General features: G+C 34.4%; 3 protein-coding genes and 1 long non-coding RNA gene across 5 annotated transcripts in view; 3 read left to right on the top strand and 1 right to left on the bottom strand.

Annotated features, from left to right (window-relative positions):
• The window catches only part of LOC130052120 (glycerol kinase-like), a 57,378-nt gene that overhangs the window by 15,923 nt on the left and 23,170 nt on the right, over nt 1-18,285 (top strand). The window lies entirely within an intron of this gene.
• Nucleotides 4,272-7,710, top strand: LOC125682756 (uncharacterized). Its single transcript, XM_056156223.1, has 8 exons — nt 4,272-4,505; nt 4,856-5,031; nt 5,208-5,351; nt 5,528-5,747; nt 5,876-6,069; nt 6,333-6,401; nt 6,617-6,852; nt 7,003-7,710. Exons 3-8 carry the CDS (start codon nt 5,229-5,231, stop codon nt 7,421-7,423), a joined length of 1,263 nt encoding a protein of 420 aa, XP_056012198.1. The 5' UTR covers nt 4,272-4,505; nt 4,856-5,031; nt 5,208-5,228; the 3' UTR covers nt 7,424-7,710.
• On the bottom strand, nt 6,163-11,460 carry LOC130052121 (uncharacterized). Its single transcript, XM_056156224.1, has 4 exons — nt 10,441-11,460; nt 10,228-10,246; nt 9,452-9,757; nt 6,163-6,427 (listed from the first exon to the last, which is right to left on the bottom strand). The coding sequence occupies exons 1-4, from the start codon at nt 10,462-10,464 to the stop codon at nt 6,423-6,425; spliced, it is 354 nt and encodes a 117-aa protein (XP_056012199.1). The 5' UTR covers nt 10,465-11,460; the 3' UTR covers nt 6,163-6,422.
• Nucleotides 13,175-15,647, top strand: LOC125645477 (uncharacterized). The gene is made up of 2 exons (XR_008800491.1): nt 13,175-13,547; nt 14,699-15,647. It is a non-coding gene; the product is annotated as an uncharacterized LOC125645477 (long non-coding RNA).

Here is an 18,285-nt window from a genome sequence, read left to right as displayed (position 1 = left end):
CTCTCTCTCTCTCTCTCTCTCTCTCTCTCCTTTTCTAACATCTTCCCTCTCTTTCAAAATGACAAATTTTTTTACACACATGTAGTGACATTCAGGTGTCTAAATGTAATTTTTTTTAATTCAAATTAAACTAAAGGATAATTTCTCTCTCTCTCTCTCTCTCTCTCTCTCTCTCTCTCTCTCTCTCTCTCTCTCTCTTCTAACATCCTCCCTCTCTTTCAAAATGACAAAAAATTTTACACACATGTAGTGACATTCAGGTGTCTAAATGTTGTTTTTTTTTAATTCAAGTTAAACTAAAGGATAATTCTCTCTCTCTCTCTCTCTCTCTCTCTCTCTCTCTCTCTCTCTCTCTCTCTCTCTTTCTAACATCCTCCCTCTCTTTCAAAATGACAAAAAATTTTACACACATGTAGTGACATTCAGGTGTCTAAATGTTGTTTTTTTTTAATTCAAGTTAAACTAAAGGATAATTCTCTCTCTCTCTCTCTCTCTCTCTCTCTCTCTCTCTCTCTCTCTCTCTCTCTCTTTCTCTCTCTCTCTCTCTCTCCTTTTCTAACATCGTCCCTCTCTTTCAAAATGACAAAAATTTTACACACATGTAGTGACATTCAGGTCTAAATGTAAATTTTTTTATTTAAGTTAAACTAAAGGATAATTCTCTCTCTTTCTCTCTCTCTCTCTCTCTCTCTCTTTCTAACATCTTCCCTCTCTTTCAAAATGACAACAATTTTTACACACAAGTAGTGACATTCAGGTCTAAATATAATTTTTTTTAATTCAAGTTAAACTAAAGGATAATTCTCTCTCTCTCTCTCTCTCTCTCTCTCTCTCTCTCTCTCTCTCTCTCTCTCTCTCTCTCTCATTGTTGCTAACAACAAGAAGTATTGAATTTCTTATACAAAATGCATCATTCTCCTCACTGGCTTCTCTAAGTGAGACAATGGCACTGTTCCCTATTTTCTCATCATGCTAGGACATTTTCCCTGAAAGTAAAAGTGAATCCTGATGTTTACCTCCTTCTTCCACTCTTTCTAAGACACACATATCAGTATACACATAGATTCTTATACGAAACATTGTAGTGACATTCAGGTAGTATCAAAACACAAACTGCCACGGTGGCCTAGAGGTTATAGCATTCGCCTCGCATGTGGAAGGTCGGGGTTTGAATCCTGGCCGCGACAAACCTAAGTCATTAAAACAGGTAGTGACAGTTCCATAGCCAAACGCTTGGTATCAGGTGTGAATGTCACAGGTCCTCAGAGATGACTTTAAAAACAGATATCCATTGTCACAGTGGGTGTGGCATGCTAAAGAACCCTCACTGTTTAATGGCTGAGCAAAGGCCTGAATTTGAAGCCCTTCACTGGTCTTGGTGACATCTCCATATGAGATAATTGGCAAGCATTAAGAAACCACATACCTGCGTGTACAATGTTTGAATAGTTTCAATGAAAATTTTCAGAAGAAACAAGGTAAAATTTATAAGTCTATGCTAGCATTAAAACTGAAAAAAGTACAGAGATCTAAAAAAAAAAAAAAAAAAAAAAACAAACAAACAAATAGGCAACATAGAATGCATCACTCAAGTTTGTAAGTAACTCTTTGAATGCAAAAATGATCTTCTTGACCATCCTCGTGATTTTACTATGCTATAAACATACATTGCCAAGTTAATTTCAAAGTATAAAATAATTAATCTAAATGTTCAACATATTAACAGATATAACAATAGATTACTTTTATAGCCTATAATAGTCACACAAAATGAAGATTGCTTTATGGAAAAAGTTACAACTAGATTTATTAACAGTGACATATGTCAAATATTTGGCAATATGCATAGCTATTATGTAAAATCCTATAAAGCATTCAGGATATCTAAATACGAGTACAATTATGTCTCAGGCCATCTACTACACATAAAACACTATACAGAAAACTAAACACACTGTTTCATACCTTTTTCGCTGATTTCTTTGGCTTTTTGAGATCAAAGGGATCATCATGATTCATCTTCTGAAAGAAGTATAATTACTCAAAATTGAAGTATGGTTTTCAACTAGAAGCATGAAATGTTAAGAAAGGCTAGTAGAAAATAATTGTGTGAGTACCGCTGCACATCCCACTCAATATTATCTCACTCCTATTGATACACATATTGTCAAATGTCAGGGATTTAGACCCCTTCTTACGCACTTATGGCCTTTAAGCAGTGGGGATTCTTTTATGTGCCAAACCTGTTCACAATGAACCTGTTTTGAACCTCACAAAGGACTGGCCCATTTCCTTCCCTTTTATAACAAACGGGAACAGGGAATTACATAATACATTTAACTTTACTGGGATTGGCGAAAAGAGGAGGTATTAGACTAAATATTACTATTTTGCATTAATTACGAAAAATTATTTATTGATTATCGCATTGTTAATTCATAAATGTATTTTAATACATACAAAATTAATGGGAAAATTTATGATTTCAAATTTAAGGGCGAGATAGCTCCTTGACGATGGGCCTGGATAGAGATATCTTGGCTCTGAGCACAAGGCAGCCCTAGGTTCCAGATGCTGTCTCACCTTGTCCATGACATGTGTATCAGCTAGAGATGAGCCTGATAAACTACTATGCATATGATATAGAACATGAAACAAGAAACTAAGATAATTTGTTGAAGATCCCCACATAACCAAAACTTTCGCTCTCAACTGAAATGTAGTCGACCAATTATAAGATAGCAGATATCTAGGGTTCAAGCCCAGTATTCCGACGGTCCGATAGTCCGACGGGCCGGTAGTCCGACGGTCCGATAGTCCGATGGTTCAATATTCCGACGGTCCGACATGTTGACCATCACCAAAAATTTTAATTAATAGAGTTAAAATTTATTCATGTCAGGCATTATTTTATGGAAATTACCAAAATCCGCCAAAATCGAACAGCCTGATTATAAATCAGACAATCAATTTCTGACCAAAATCAATCAAGTGTGAACTTACGGCGGCGTAGAAAGGTCATATATAAATATATTATTCGTTCGGACGAATTAGCTATTTGTTCGGACGAAATAGAAAATCGTTCGGACAAATTAGCAATTTGAAAATGAAAATGTCCCTTAAATTTAGCATACATACATACTGACAGACAGACACACAGCGAGTAGGAGTGAATGAACCCACGGGTGATGGAGAAAGCAACGAAGCGTAATCAACCGTGGGCTTCCGACGATGCCGAAATATATACATGTAGATGTAGGTGGGTACCTGTAAAGTGCGAAACGAAACGAAATCTACCGAAACGAAACAGATTGTATAACCGAACTCTTTTATTAGAAATGGTATCTTAGGCCCCTGTGAAAATTACCACATATAAATAAAATTCGCCTCCCCTTTGATGTAGGCTTTCAGTTTGACTGATATGCAGTTTTAAAAGCTGAAAGGGGGGGGGGGGGAGGTGGTAAGTAAGCAAAATGTACATATCCGAAGTTGATCAAATACCATGTGCAATTAGTTTCAGATCCATAAATTTCAGAACGGAGAGTTACAGTGTCAGAGGTCTGGCGAAACACAATAAACAAGGGGTGGGGTCGCTGGCGTTGGATCCGCCTTTGGGCATAGATACATTGTTTTACGAAACTGGTGTCTGAGAAATTTGAAAGCAGAAAGAGCTCTTAACCTTTTATTTTATCTCTAACTGCTGAGGTGCGAGTACTTTCAATAATGGAAAAAGTTACATAGTATACCATATTATATGAATGCAATTAGGTAAGATATATATACATGTGTTATTAAAAATTATTATTGATATGTAGTGAGTTTAAATATAACTCTATACATTTGTGTTGTTGCTAAGACGGGAAATTGAAAACGGAACGGAAAACAGAATTTTTTATGCAATATCAGGAGGAGGTCAGCATTTTGTAAACTCAAAAGGCTTATGAACAAGGGAAGCAAAAATTACAAAGAGAACGGGAAGACATACTCAGAATCCACCGTTTGATATACTACATACAAATACATAATATCCACATGTATACATAGATTTGTCTTTAGAGCAAAACATACTGAAACGTGTATTTATGCCGAATTTTAACCCTCTGTTCTAAAATTTATGGATCCGAAACTAATTGCACATGGTATTCAATCAATTTCGGATATGAACTTTGTGGTTACTCACCCCCTTCCAACTTTTAAAACTTCGTATCTGTCAAGCCGAAACCTTACATCAATGGGAAGGCGAATTTTATTTATATGTGGTAACTTTAACAGGGGCTTAAGATACCATTTTTAATTATTATAATGGTATTCGCCGACGACCGTTACCGGTTCTAAAAATTATGTCGTTATGGGGGATACGTTAAAACGCTTTATTTCACTTAGACGCTTGTAAACACTGAAATGGAAAGAGAAACTTACGTAAAGTTTTCCGTCTCTCGACTCAAAGACGAGTTAAAGAAAAAAGGAGCCACCACGAGAGGCAGAAAAGCCGACCTTATAGACAGGTTTGTAGTTTCATACCTCATAGCCGTTATTTTCGTTTGTAATATTTCAACAAAGTCGTAGCTCTGCACCCATGCAGACGACGGAGGATGTTTACGCCGGCATGATTATGCCTAGAGATTGTTTTGATGCTTAGTGCGACAATTCTTTTATCAAAATGCATCAAAATTCAATAAATTAATGTGATATAAGTTATATTTATGTCATCAATTATACGTAATAATTATAGTACTATACGGACTGTTGTTATTGTAATACATGCTACAATGGCATTCACTGACATGTACTAGTACGTCTTGGTACCTAATATTTTTTTTATGGGAAGTGGACATTGTACAGTACTTTATTGTAGGCTTAAGGCATATGATAGAAATAAAGATTTCAAGAATGACCCAATTCATATACCTGAGCCTTTGGAAGTTGATTGGCCAACGAGGGGATTTCAACAGCTCCAGGAATCACATAAAGAAGAAATCCCAGAGATATGCATTGAGCAGATAGACATGTATTTTGTACATTGATTAGCAGGTTTGTTCATATAATTTACTTGTATGATTAAGAACAACATTTTTGTAAAACATACATCTAACATTAGGAGTCATTTAATGAATGTGCAATATCTTATAGAATAATTTGTACGTATATATAATTATGTGTTTATGAGTAAATAAATTTTAAAATCATGAGCTTGTACTTATGTGTAGGTGACAGACAAAGCACTGGTGATGTCAAGGCTATCGAGAAAGGAAGGCTGCTTGTTGAAAGTGATAGTCTTGGCTGTGTCATATTTAAAGGAAGATAATTCCCTGTTCTTTACAGGCATTGTTGGCGCAGCCATGAAAACAAAGGCAAGTATTACATTTAATTTGTGGATATAATATACATTGTAGTACTAATTGTACATGTACCATGTATGTTATTAGTTATTTTCTCTTATTTTATTACTTTGTACTGAGATATTTTTGTAAAAATAACTAAAAAGAATTATATTACCCAGAATACATGTATGTATTTCAAATTAAAGGTAACATACAACTTCAAATTAAAATTTGACAAAAACTCGGGAGACATCTTGAACAGCCATTGTGAGTGTCCTGCAGGACGAGGTCCCCATGGAACTTGCAAGCATCTTGCTGTTGTTGCCATAGTTTTACTCTCTTGTTCTGAAGGAAAAGGTTTGAGGATTCAGAGATCATGCACAGAAAACCTGCAGACATTTCATAAACCCAAACATTCATACTCAGGTAAAAATACATGAATATTATGTGATGTTCCATGATGAACAGAAGCAATAGTTTTATGACCATATATTGAATCAAGTACAATAATTTATTTTTTTCCACATGTTTAACATATTCAAATTTTGATATAGGTTCACCTGTCAAAGCTGAAGATCTGCCCAGGAAGCGGAATCTGACTGATGATTTTTTAAATGATCCCCGCCCTGAACATCTAAAAGGTGTAGCTGGTTACCCGGATAGGGTTCGCAATATGGTCTTAAACCATTGTGCAGAGACCTCAGACAATCTGACATACAGATATCTCATCGAGAAAGCAAATATTCAGGTAAACATAAGCATGAAAATGCATTACTCACACAAGCAAGAATCTCACTTAATGTTCCTGTACATCGCTAATTATAAGCAGCGCCAAGTCAAAAGTATCTCGCTAGTGAACTTATAGCAAGCTATATTAGTAATGCATATAAAATGTTGATTTTAAAATTATAAGTCTGTTAATCTAAAGCAGTAAGTAGTGATGGGTAAAACTGCACATATAAAATAAAGTGTTTAATAACAAACAAACTGTAACACCTTTTGTTTCACTAGGCAGCAGTATTGGACCATGATTATTTGGAAAGACCCTTCACAGAGTATTGGGTTCAACGAGCTGTTGAGGTAGGTCTTTTGTTAATTGGCTCAAACTGCATTTCAACAAAATAAAATTTTATGACATTTGTGCAAATGTTGTATATGTGTTAAAATAAGATATAATGTGCAATGTAAATTGATTGTTTTTCTCATGTTCATATGTATTACTAATACCATGCAATTTTATACTACAAAACACAGTACAAGATATATGGTTTTTGTTATATACATTATTTTTAAAGGTAACAGCAGATAAAGTAGTTGCCATTGAGGAGCAGACACGTGGACAAGCCAGCTCAAATAATTGGTTCAAGGAGAGATCATGGCGGATCACAGCCTCAAGATTTGGAGATATCTGTTTAGCTACAGACAGGCGTAATAGGCAGAAATTCTGCGAGTCTCTATACCAGCCTTCTGCTGCTGTATTTCGCAGTGAAGCTCTAGTCCATGGACGTACCTACGAGACACGTGCTATTAGGTATGTTTTAGTGGGAGCTAGTCAGACAATCACGTGTACAGCAGAGACCTGGTTTGTAAATCTTAACGCTCTATATAAGCATTGGTCAAATCAGTAAATTATTATTTACATATATTATATGCCTTTTCCTATTTTTATCTCTCATTACAGATCCTTTGAAAGAGAGACTGGCCAAGGTGTTCAAAGATGTGGTTTCTTTGTTGATATGGATCGACCTTACTTGGGGGCATCACCGGATGGACTCGTTGGCAATGATGCACTAATTGAAGTCAAATGTCCCTTTGCTGGTCGCTTTGAGAAGATTCAGCCTGGAAAGTACTTCCCATATCTAACAATGGACTCTGTAACTGGTGAAATGAAATTGAAACCCACCTCTAAATATTTTTTCCAAATACAAGGCCAAATGCTTATTGCCAAAAAACAAATTTGCTATTTTGTTGTATACACTTTCAAAGATTTGTTCATCCAGAAAGTACATATTGATGTAGAATGTTGCCAGAATTCTCTTCTTCCAAAGCTTGATGTATTCTATGATAAATTTTTCATGCCATACTTGTTATCCTTGCTGTAAAGTGGAAGCATATATGCAAACTTGTGTAAAAGTTTCTTCTAAATGATTTATCGAGACAGTTCATTTTTTTATACAGAATCTTTTTTGTATTCATGATTTGATTAGAGTCTGCAAATGATTCTTCATGTTTTTTTGCCTAAGTTTCTGCCCAGAATGCCAATCAATTTCAGATGAAATACATTGCATATCCATGATATGAAATTTTCTGTATTGACAATATACATGTAACAATGCATAGATGTTGGTTATATAAAGTGTTAAACTTTTTAAATTGATTTTTTTTAAAAAGATATTGTACTTTGACCCTTTCAAGGTAAATAGCTTTTACACTTAAAAGTTGATATGTCTACCAAGATCCTTGTATGATGTATCCCTTTGAATATTGACAGCACATGTTGCATAAAGGATACAAAAAATGTACGATACATTTAAAACTTGTAAGCAGAAATATGAACACAACTCTCAAGGGATTCACTGTATGTGCAGGGCATACATTTATTAAACTTAGACATGTATGCATGTACATTTTGATATACTACTGGCACATGTTTAAGCACTTTTATCAACAATGCAATTCCTAAAATTTGACAACATAAAACAAATGTACACAATTCTGGAAGCTAGGGGGATTTTTGACATTGGTAGCTCATGTTTCAAAATTTTGAACCTCTTTGCAAGCCCAATCACCCTCTCTACATGAATACATTTTGAGGCAACTCGCCTATCTCTAACTATTTCTTCGGGGTCAAGTTGGCTTTTGCCCTTGAGAAACGTAGGTGTATTAATAAAAACATTCTGATTCGCAAATAAATCTTGAACAAGAATTCCCCGATCTGCCATAATGCTGTATAAGTGTCGATCTTCATAAGGCAGCAAAGAACAAGGTACGATTGTATACATGAAAAGGCCCAAAAAAAATTTCTCTATAAAATGTCTCTGGAATTAACCTTAATCAGCGTTTTAAGAAAGTAAAATATATGCCAGGTATACTATGTCAACAAAATCATTATGGTATTCCTAATTGGATGGCATTATGACATCATGAATAAGACATTTCCCGCCTTTTTTTTCAAAATAAGCCTGAAAACTGCCAAATATCATACATATTATTGCTCAGGAAAAGATGTGCGCATTTGTCGAGCAAAATGAAAATGATATATATTGTGTATTATTTTAAGATTAAAAACATACTTGAATATGAATTTGCTCGACGCATGCGCTGTATGTTTTCTGAAAGGAAAACCCCCTGAATTTGTGGCTATTTTCATTGAAAATGGCATTTCTGCAATTTTATGCCAACTTCTAGCTCTCGTCATATGACACAGATCATTTTGCTGATCAAACTGAGCGGATTTTGGGTTTGCTAATCTATTCCTTATTTCAATGTCAGGTTTTAAGCTCCAAGTGAAATCATCGATATTTTGGGCCAAATGACTTTAGAAACTGTACCTACTCCTTTGCCTACATCTAGCAGAGTAGAGTGTTCAATGATTTGTCTGTCAGACACAGAGCCCCCATAAGTAGAGGATACATAAGATACTGCTCCATTTGGAGTTACACCTACCATGGTTTTCAACGTGTTTTTGTGTTTATAAGAAGACCATGTTTTGGATTGTGCCTCAACATTTGATGGTTTGTGAATTGGTTGCTCGGTTGCATCTAAAATTACGTGTGTATTGGGAAACTTTTTAGCAAAATCTGTTGGCATATGTTCTTTAATGATGTCTTTAGAAGGCCAGAATTGTTCCTCTAACTCTTTTAATTGAAAATACAAAAAGTTAATCCAAGTTGTTACAATTTTAGAAACAGTAGATTCACAGACTTTAAAGAGCATAGCAAGTTCCACATCTTCTTTTGCTTGTCTGAGTTTCATCAGAGTTAAAAACAACTGATCTTGTGGACTTAATAAGCCACATTTGTAATTCAAGTCAAAAGCTGCTGGCCCAAGAATATTAAAGAGAAGCATGAAATGATCATAGCCATTCAAACCAGTGTAATAAGAAAGCATCTTAGTGTCCAGTTTCATACCTTCAATTGAAAATCTACCTAAGGTAGGTATGTCACACTGGATTTCTTTCTCAGCTGTTGAACACATTTCTTCTGGCATGGATGTGGACATACTTGTAGATGACTGATCTACGACAACTTCATGATGTACAATCAATTCATCCATATACATGTATATGGGCAGGTCTTCAATCATTGGAGTACATGTATCTTGAGTAGACTCTCGCAGCCTCTTTCGCTTAGCTCTGTCAGATTCCTGGGTAGTACTGGTATTCTTGAAGTCAAAAACAGAGGGCGCAGCTCCATACTTAAGTCGTCTTCGTTCACCTGTCACAAATTGAATATGTTACAGGAATGTTGGTTGTAAGTTATACTTTATATTTAAAAGCTTTAAGATTCGCTAATTATAAACTAGATTTGTTATAATTGATTTACATAAATAGTCATGTAGCAAATTCAACCTTGCATTTTTAGCAGTCACTTCTACTGTAAAAAATATTAGGTGGGGGGGGGGGGTCACCAAATATATGAAAATAACACCAGAAAATGGTGATTGTTAATGTGGAGACCCAATCTAATTAAAATTAGATCTTCCATCCGCTCCCCAGTTTGGGGAGCGGATGGAAGATCTAATTTTAATTACATTGTGTGGAGACCAGGACTCAGCTGGTTATATGTGTGTATATATATACATATATGGTATCATAGCACTCTTTCATCCTGTAACGTTTTATCAAAGCAGTATATGTCTCGTCATATAGCCTAGTATTATATTAAATGAATACTGTGATACATACCACATGTCAGTAGTTGCACCTGAAAAAGAGTAAAAACAAACCACAAAGCAACGCATTCAAGAATGTAAAAAAGAACGTTATCAATACACGAATACAAGACAAAATGAAGAAACTTTATAAATCAATATTTGAAAGAAGGAAACATTCAAACAATTCAACAAATCAATTGACGATGCAGCTTTATATAACTGATTGATAGGACCTCGATCTAACCTGATTCGGTGATTTTGTAGTCATCTTCTGTGAAGTGTATATGGCAAACAACGTCTTCTTTTCCTGGGTTCCATAATTTTTTTGTTTTCCTATCCATCCGTTTGATCGCTACCCTCCATTTCAAGAGTAATTCCTGATCTGTGGGAAACTTGTGACCCCCAAAACCACCACAAAGTGGAACACAACAATATTTCACCATTGTTTACTTCAAGCGTCTAATTGATAAAGCGTTTTCAGTATCCCCCATAAACCGTGACTAATATTTAAAACCGGAAACGGTGCTGGCGTAAACTATTAATAGAGTTCAGTTATACAGCATTGTTAATTATTATAATTAATAGAGTTCGGTTATACAGCATTATTAATTATTATAATTGATAGAATTCGGTTATACAATCTGTTTCGTCTCGTTTCGGTGGGTTTCGTCTCGTTTCGGTGGGTTACGTTTCGGTAGATTTCGTTTCGTTTCGTTTCGCACTTTACAGGTACCCGATGTAGGTCGAACCCGTTCAAAGTTTTCCCACAGTGCGATGTTTTGCTATTGTGACGTAAAAAATTGCTCTGGCACACGGCACTTAATTCTGTTTTCTGCTGTTACATAGCGATCTCTTATATGTGTCCACAAATTAACGGACTATCGGAGTGTTGGACTATCGGAGTGTCGGACTACCGGACCGTCCGACTATCGGACCGTCGGAATACTGGGCGGTCACCGATATCTATACTTATACATGAATAAATCTTGCCAATAAACTAAGAAATGCTTGCAAATGAGCTATTGCTTGCACCTTTAAAATTTCAACCACATATGAGATGATGTCCCTATAAACTATAATTGAATTCTACCAGATCAGCAATTATTGTGAAATTAACTGAAAACCTACTTTCATTTTCGATAAACTACCCCGAAATAGCAAAAATGAGAGTAAAGTGGTGGACACGCTTTGGCGGATCTAAGTCATTTGGAGATGACAACATATAGTAATATATTACATAAATCTGTTAATAGTGAATATGTTAATAGGAAATTGATTTAAAGTATGCATAGGATTGAGCGAATTAGGATACGATAATTGTTAAATCTATAAAATGCGCGAATTTGTATCTTCTATCCACAATTTTAGTTTTAAAGGAAATTTCCAGATGTTCGGGTAGCTAAACAGAGTTTCGTATAATATTCATTTCACCATGGACCGGACACAAATTCACCATGAAAAGAACATTTTTAATGCACATTTTTTTCTTTTATTCATATTTATAACTTCAAATACATCTATTAGTAAAATAAACTTTTAAAAATAAACAAAGCAACAGATACAGTACTACTCCAAGCGCTCAAATTGTGGGTCTCTTTGATAATGCATTTAAAAACTAAAGTCCCATGCTACGACAGGTGCTGGCACGATAAAGAACCCCTTACTGATCAATAACCCTTATCACGGAAGTTCCGATTGTTAATTGAAGGATTTACATGGACATAGATATATATGTTAAATTAATATTTTTAATTCTTTGGATCTGTGATTTATTTTCATAAGATAAGAAATTCTTTTTATTCTAAACTTTTACTGCATAGTTGTTCAATCCATGGTGAAATAGCTCAATACTGCATTAATTAGTTTTATTTTCTCTTACACTGTCATTATTTATGTGTAAAGTGTGATTTCTCGTGCTTGTGCGGGTATTCAACTAGAACTGTATAATCAGAAACACAAGATTGGAATTAAAAATTAAAACATTATAACAATATGTTATGTTTAAACTTATAAATAAGTTCAACTGTTTGGTGGATAAAAATATCTACACTTTACTATATGTATGCATGTTTGACTATAGAATGGGGGTCAAACACGCTGTCAAGTGAGGAAGGGGGGAGGATTGAGGGGTTGGGGCAGATGTTACATATCTCATATCTTTAAAGGCTCTGTTTATTACAAAAAAATGATGCACACTGGCAGGACCAAATAAAATACATTCATCCATCCTCCAACAAGTTCCATCAAACCTGTACTTAGGAATTACCATCTGAAGACCTAAAGCGGGGAACACAAATTTCTAACATCACCAAGAAGGCCGATTCAAACCTAGGCTATATCTGCGAAGAAATCTACAAAACTGCCCCAAAGGAAGCTGACGCAATACCTATATATCATTTATATGACCTATCTTAGAGTACGTATCTTTTGTATGGGATCCTTACTACACTAAGGACATCAGCAACATTGAGAGAGTTCAAATCATCGGAGCAAGAGTTATCTCTCTGACCATACCAACCGAGTAGCAGAATGTATCAGTGCAATATTCAGAGATTTCAAACAACCAACACTTCAAGACAGATGCTGTAACATTAGACTAACATACTTCTACAAGGTAGTTTAGGGACTGATGCCAGCTATACACCGCCACAAAATTACTGTACCCACCACGTACCTTGAAATTATGCAGAAGTGACAGAACCATCACTGCCCATACATATACAGACTATAATACTGATAAAATATCTGACCATTCAGCCTTACTATGACAGCAGAGCATTGATTTTTGCGACAAAGTCCTGCACTCTCTCACTAATTGAAATTACACTAAATTTGCAATTTGCTATGTATTCATAGATACAAGTATTGAACTGTTGAAGTAAAATACTAATATGTATATGCTACCCGGAAAAAGGTTTAACCTCCAACATATTTCCAAACTTAATTTTGATAAAACAAATAACCTCCATTGTTTTACGATTATGGTGATTTATACAACACTTCAATAAACAGGATTACAATTCTGATTAGTCCCGATCCACAATGCTGCTCATGTTCACTAAGTTCAATTCACTCACCAGCATTTCGGTGCCTACGGGGCTACTTTCACTTTCACAGGAAGTGAATGTAGGTCGAGGTCAAATTAACGTCGTAGGCCCTGTTGTTTGGAATTGGAAACTCTGAACATAGATTGATCATACATGATGAGTATTTACTCAATGATTGATCAGGAGAGATACTTCGAATTACATTTCATGCCCAGATATGTTGGGCCCAATGCGTCTTTGCCCCAACCATCACAAACTGACAAACGGATGGTGACCGTGATACTGATAGTAACAGCTGAGTAAGGTAAATATCTTGTAAACATGCAGAACTTTGGAATACGTACTTTTAAGATTTGAATATCGTGGCCAGATAGCAGGATAGATAGATTACAATATATCAAGTGTATGTATCAGACATTCTTAAAAGCAATTTTTCTTTGCCTATAAGATTTCAAAATAGACCAGACTTAATTGTGTCGCCTGCGTTACACGCAGTGGCGACATATAGGGATCACTATCCGTCGTCTTGCGTCGTCGACGTCGTCACAAAAAATTTCTGTCACAGTTTTCTCAAGAACCACATGGGGCAACTCCCTGATATTTGGCACAGAGCATCAGTGTGGCCAACTGTATTGTGTAAGACATTTTCGAATCTGTCGCTTATCAACGTCCTGTTTGCCGGGACTTAGAATTTTTTACAGCAAAAACATTTCTGTCACAGTTTTCTCAAGAACCACATGGGGCAACTCCCTGATATTTGGCACAGAGCATCAGTGTGACCAACTGTATTGTGTAAGACATTTTCGAATCTGTCGCTTATCAACTTCCTGTTTGCCGGGACTTAGAATTTTTTACAGCAAAAAAATTTTTTGCTGAAGATTTTATTTTATGATTAACTGAAGGACAGTATTTTTATGTACAAAAGGACAGTATTTGTAATTCCCATACTGAAGGACAGTATATGTGATTTCAGAACAGCACTAATTATGATTTTTCTTGAGAAACAGTAAATTGGATATATAAAAAGACAACAAGACTAAGCAGTAAACCCAACAGATAATTACTTATGGTTATTACCATTGTCTTGAAGAGCACAGTAACAGGTTGATACATATTTTCAAACATATGTTTTCATTCAGTCTACATTTAATAAATGTCTTAATTTCAAACAGATTCTCCCACAAATTCCATTGCATAATAATGTCGCATCTTTAAATTTCAATTCAGTTATCGTTAAAGAATGTTTAGTAATTCTCAAAACCTTTAAAAGGAGTATTAAGCTGACAAAAACCATTTGAATAATTTACTTTTTCAACATTATACGTGATATATTACATATAGAATGAACTTAAGCAGGCGACACATGTCTTCCGGGGAAGACTTAATACTGCGTTTCATCTTATTCTAGGATATTTTAGTTTTGACTATATGGTAATTTGTCATGACTTTCGACAGGCTACATGTACCCGATCATTACTGAAAGGCAACCGGGATGCAGTCTTTAAATCTGGAGTTCTGGACAGAACTGTGCATTTCTGGAACAATGATGAGTCTAAGTGAAATGGTAATTTGTCATGAATTTCTACAGTGGCTACATGTACCCTGACCATCTTTGAAAGGCAACCGGGATACAGTGCAGTCTTTATCTGGAATTCTTGGCAGAACTGGACATTCCTGGAACAATGATCAATTCAAGTGAAACAGACTCGGGTGCAAGCAGAAATTCTTGTAAATTACAGAATGTATTCCTTAAGAGAGGCAACATGTGACCTGAAAACAATTCTATTCAGATCTATTTAAGGAATGAATTCAATATCTAATTCATCCAAGTATATACTGGGTTTGGGCAGTTTGCGCTTTTTTAAACTGCTAAGTGTTTTATGAAAAAGCACATTTTTGAACTTGTAAAAGAAATCAGACCAACTGCTGATATACGTGGTTTTCAGTGAGTTAATCAACGATTATCTATGAAAAGTTAGCTACACTGAACAGTTTCTTTTTTACATGAGTATATATACCTGAAACCCATTGCACATCATAAGAATTTTATTTTATTTTGGACCGTGCTCTTGTTGTAAAGTATTATGTGTAATGCATGCGAGTTGTGGACGGGGGTTTGTAGTCATCTGAGAACAAGGATGGGTGGACTTAGAGAAATCTTGATATGCTAAACCCAGTTTTAGAAGAAACGAAGAAAGCAAACACTAGATCAGTTCCAACTAACAGAGCTGTCAATCAGGATAAGCAATAAAACATGTTGACCAAATTGGCACTCAGCTGTAATAAAACATTGTATGTAGGGAACATGTACTAGAAGGAAAGAGCGTTTATGTATACATTTAGTTTTTATGTAATATTCATTAATTATTATTATATGATTGATATTAAATATGTAAATACTTATTTTTATTTTGAATTCTTTTTTACAAAGTGACATACTGGCACTAAAAAGGTATTTCATTTATTGATTATGGCAACGAAAATAAGAACATATATATCAGGAATTTATATTTAAGGGAGGTTTCACGCTTTCTAAATCATCCCTTACCAGCTGTTTAAAGTTCATCCGGAATTACAATTACAAACCAGGTTGTTTTGGACATTGATATGAGTGTCACATGATTGGGATTGCTGTCTAAAAATAGTACTGATGAGAATTTAAGAAATGGAATTTGAGGTAATTTGATGATTGTAATCAGAAATATTTATTTAGAAATAGTACATCATAAAGGGGCATGGACACGATTTGAGCTGAAAATTTTAAAATTTCATTTTTCCATTTTTACTGTTTACAATGCTTAACAAAAGTATTTCTAATGGTCAACCAAAATTTGAATAGCAGTTGTTGAGTTACAAGTGAGATACAGCACTCACAATTCTTTGTAAACAAGGCTTGCGCCATATTTTTGTTTACATATAGATAGCTTAATAGAAAATAGCATGTTTAAACCAAAATGAGATGCCAAACACTAGAAAGTATTTAATTGTGTTCAGAATTATCTGCTTTAAACGAAACATTTACTAGTATATTCAACCCATGTAAACAAAAACATGGCACGAGCCTTGTTTATAACAAAGAATTGTGAGCTCTGCATCTCCCACGTACTTTGACAACTGACACTCAAATTTTTGCTGACCATTAGAAATACCTTAGTTAAGCATTCTAAACATTAGAAATGAAAAAATAAAATTTGAAAATTTTCAGCTCAAATCGTGTCCATGTCCCTTTATTTTCTCCCTCAGTGCCCTCATCCGAAAATAAATATTTTCAAAAACCCGCGAAATGTATTTACGGAAAATAACCAAAAATGACGAGATGTAAAATGTAAAGAAATGAGTTTAATAGATGTACAAATAATATCAATTAAGGAAAAAATCGGGTATTTCTGACAGACCGCTTGCTCATGCAAGACACCGTGCTGCAGTATTTACATTCCCTTTGCATCTGCATCTGCCTGATCATGAAGCAAAAGGGAAAATCTATATTTTTGTTTAAAGCCAAACAGTATTTCTATTTTTGGATTTACATGTATTTACTTTTGACCATCACAATATTTCAAAAGTTCATATTTTCATATGAGAAATTATATGGTTTTGTTTACAGGTAGAAATGCTACTGTCTGTCTGCATGTAAATTTAATATGCTTCACTTTCCGTGGTTGTAGTGAAATGTCTTCAATGTTTGTGCATGTTAGGAAATAATAGAAATACTGAAGTCCAACATTGTACAGGTTTGTGTGTTGTGTGCAATAAATTGCAAGTGTTTTAACTTAACGAAAGCTACAGTTATGCAGCTAAATTCACAATGGGCATTAGATTCATTGTTTTCTAAATTTATGATCAATGGATGCATTCTTTCTACACAAATTAATAATAATCGGGAAAGTATTTGGCAGTTGCTTGAATATCATAGTCAATATCAACATAGTCATTGTTTTGCTTAAAAATCTTTCATTATAGTACCATGATTCATAGTAATGTACCTATTGATTGATTAAATTGATAATCTGATTGAAAAGATCCCCAATAATTGCTAATCAGTTAATTTTTTTATTATCTGCTAGCAAATTAATAAATTGTTATTATCAATTATGAAATTGATTAAATATATCATTTGAACATCTGTATTATAACCCTGCATGATAGTTTAATAAGTGAATGCAAACTGATACAAAGTGCACTTAAAAGCTTTTTAAAAAGTTTATTTTCTCTCATTTCTCTCACCACAATCTTTCTCCTCTGAAATTCAAAGGGAATTAATAACTTATTAATTGATTCTCAAGTTTCCAATTATTTCTAACAATCAATTAATCTCCAATCACTACAAATGAAGGCCTGCAAAATTTATGCCAGAGCTTGTGACTTATGAGTTTTGGTAGTCTCTCCTCAAAGGATTACCTATTCAGTAGCCCTTTATTACAAACAAAGGGTTGTCTGGGACAACTTGCTTCTTTTTCCAGATTTATATTACGATCAACAAAACAATAAGAATGAAGAAAGGAAAAGACATCATAATAAATCACATAAATTGGAAACACTTATTGCACGCTTTCCTCGTGAATATGACATATTTTTTGAGAAAAGTTGATCTGCATTAGCTTCTATATTCTATCAATCCTTAAAATTAAAATCACGATAAATGTCAGAGTAAAAGAGATTAATTTGCCAGTGTGTATTTCTTGCTTATTATTTTTTAGATGAATATATACTTGTCCATATAATTGCACTAGTTGTATTTTTGTCTTAGATTTATTAATTTTGTCGATTATACAAATATGATTTTTTGAATATTCTGGTCTAAAGTTATTGAAATTCAGATCCGTAATTAAATAAATATAAGTGATGATAATAAAATGTCAGATTTATAATAACAAATCTTGATTTTAAAATAGACACTTTTTAACCAAGAAATATCCCCTTGGATATTTAATTTAGCATTCATGTGACGTCACTATTAGTTCTTTCTAAACTCTAATTGTTATGACTGACCTTTTCTTAGCCTTCTACCACAACTCTCTTTTATAAAAGAACGAAATAATTCC

This window comes from Ostrea edulis, chromosome 2 (assembly GCF_947568905.1).
Source record: "Ostrea edulis chromosome 2, xbOstEdul1.1, whole genome shotgun sequence".
Taxonomy (NCBI): domain Eukaryota; kingdom Metazoa; phylum Mollusca; class Bivalvia; order Ostreida; family Ostreidae; genus Ostrea; species Ostrea edulis.
The sequence above is the reverse complement of the archived record's forward strand: the minus strand, read 5'-3'. Positions and strand labels throughout refer to the sequence as shown.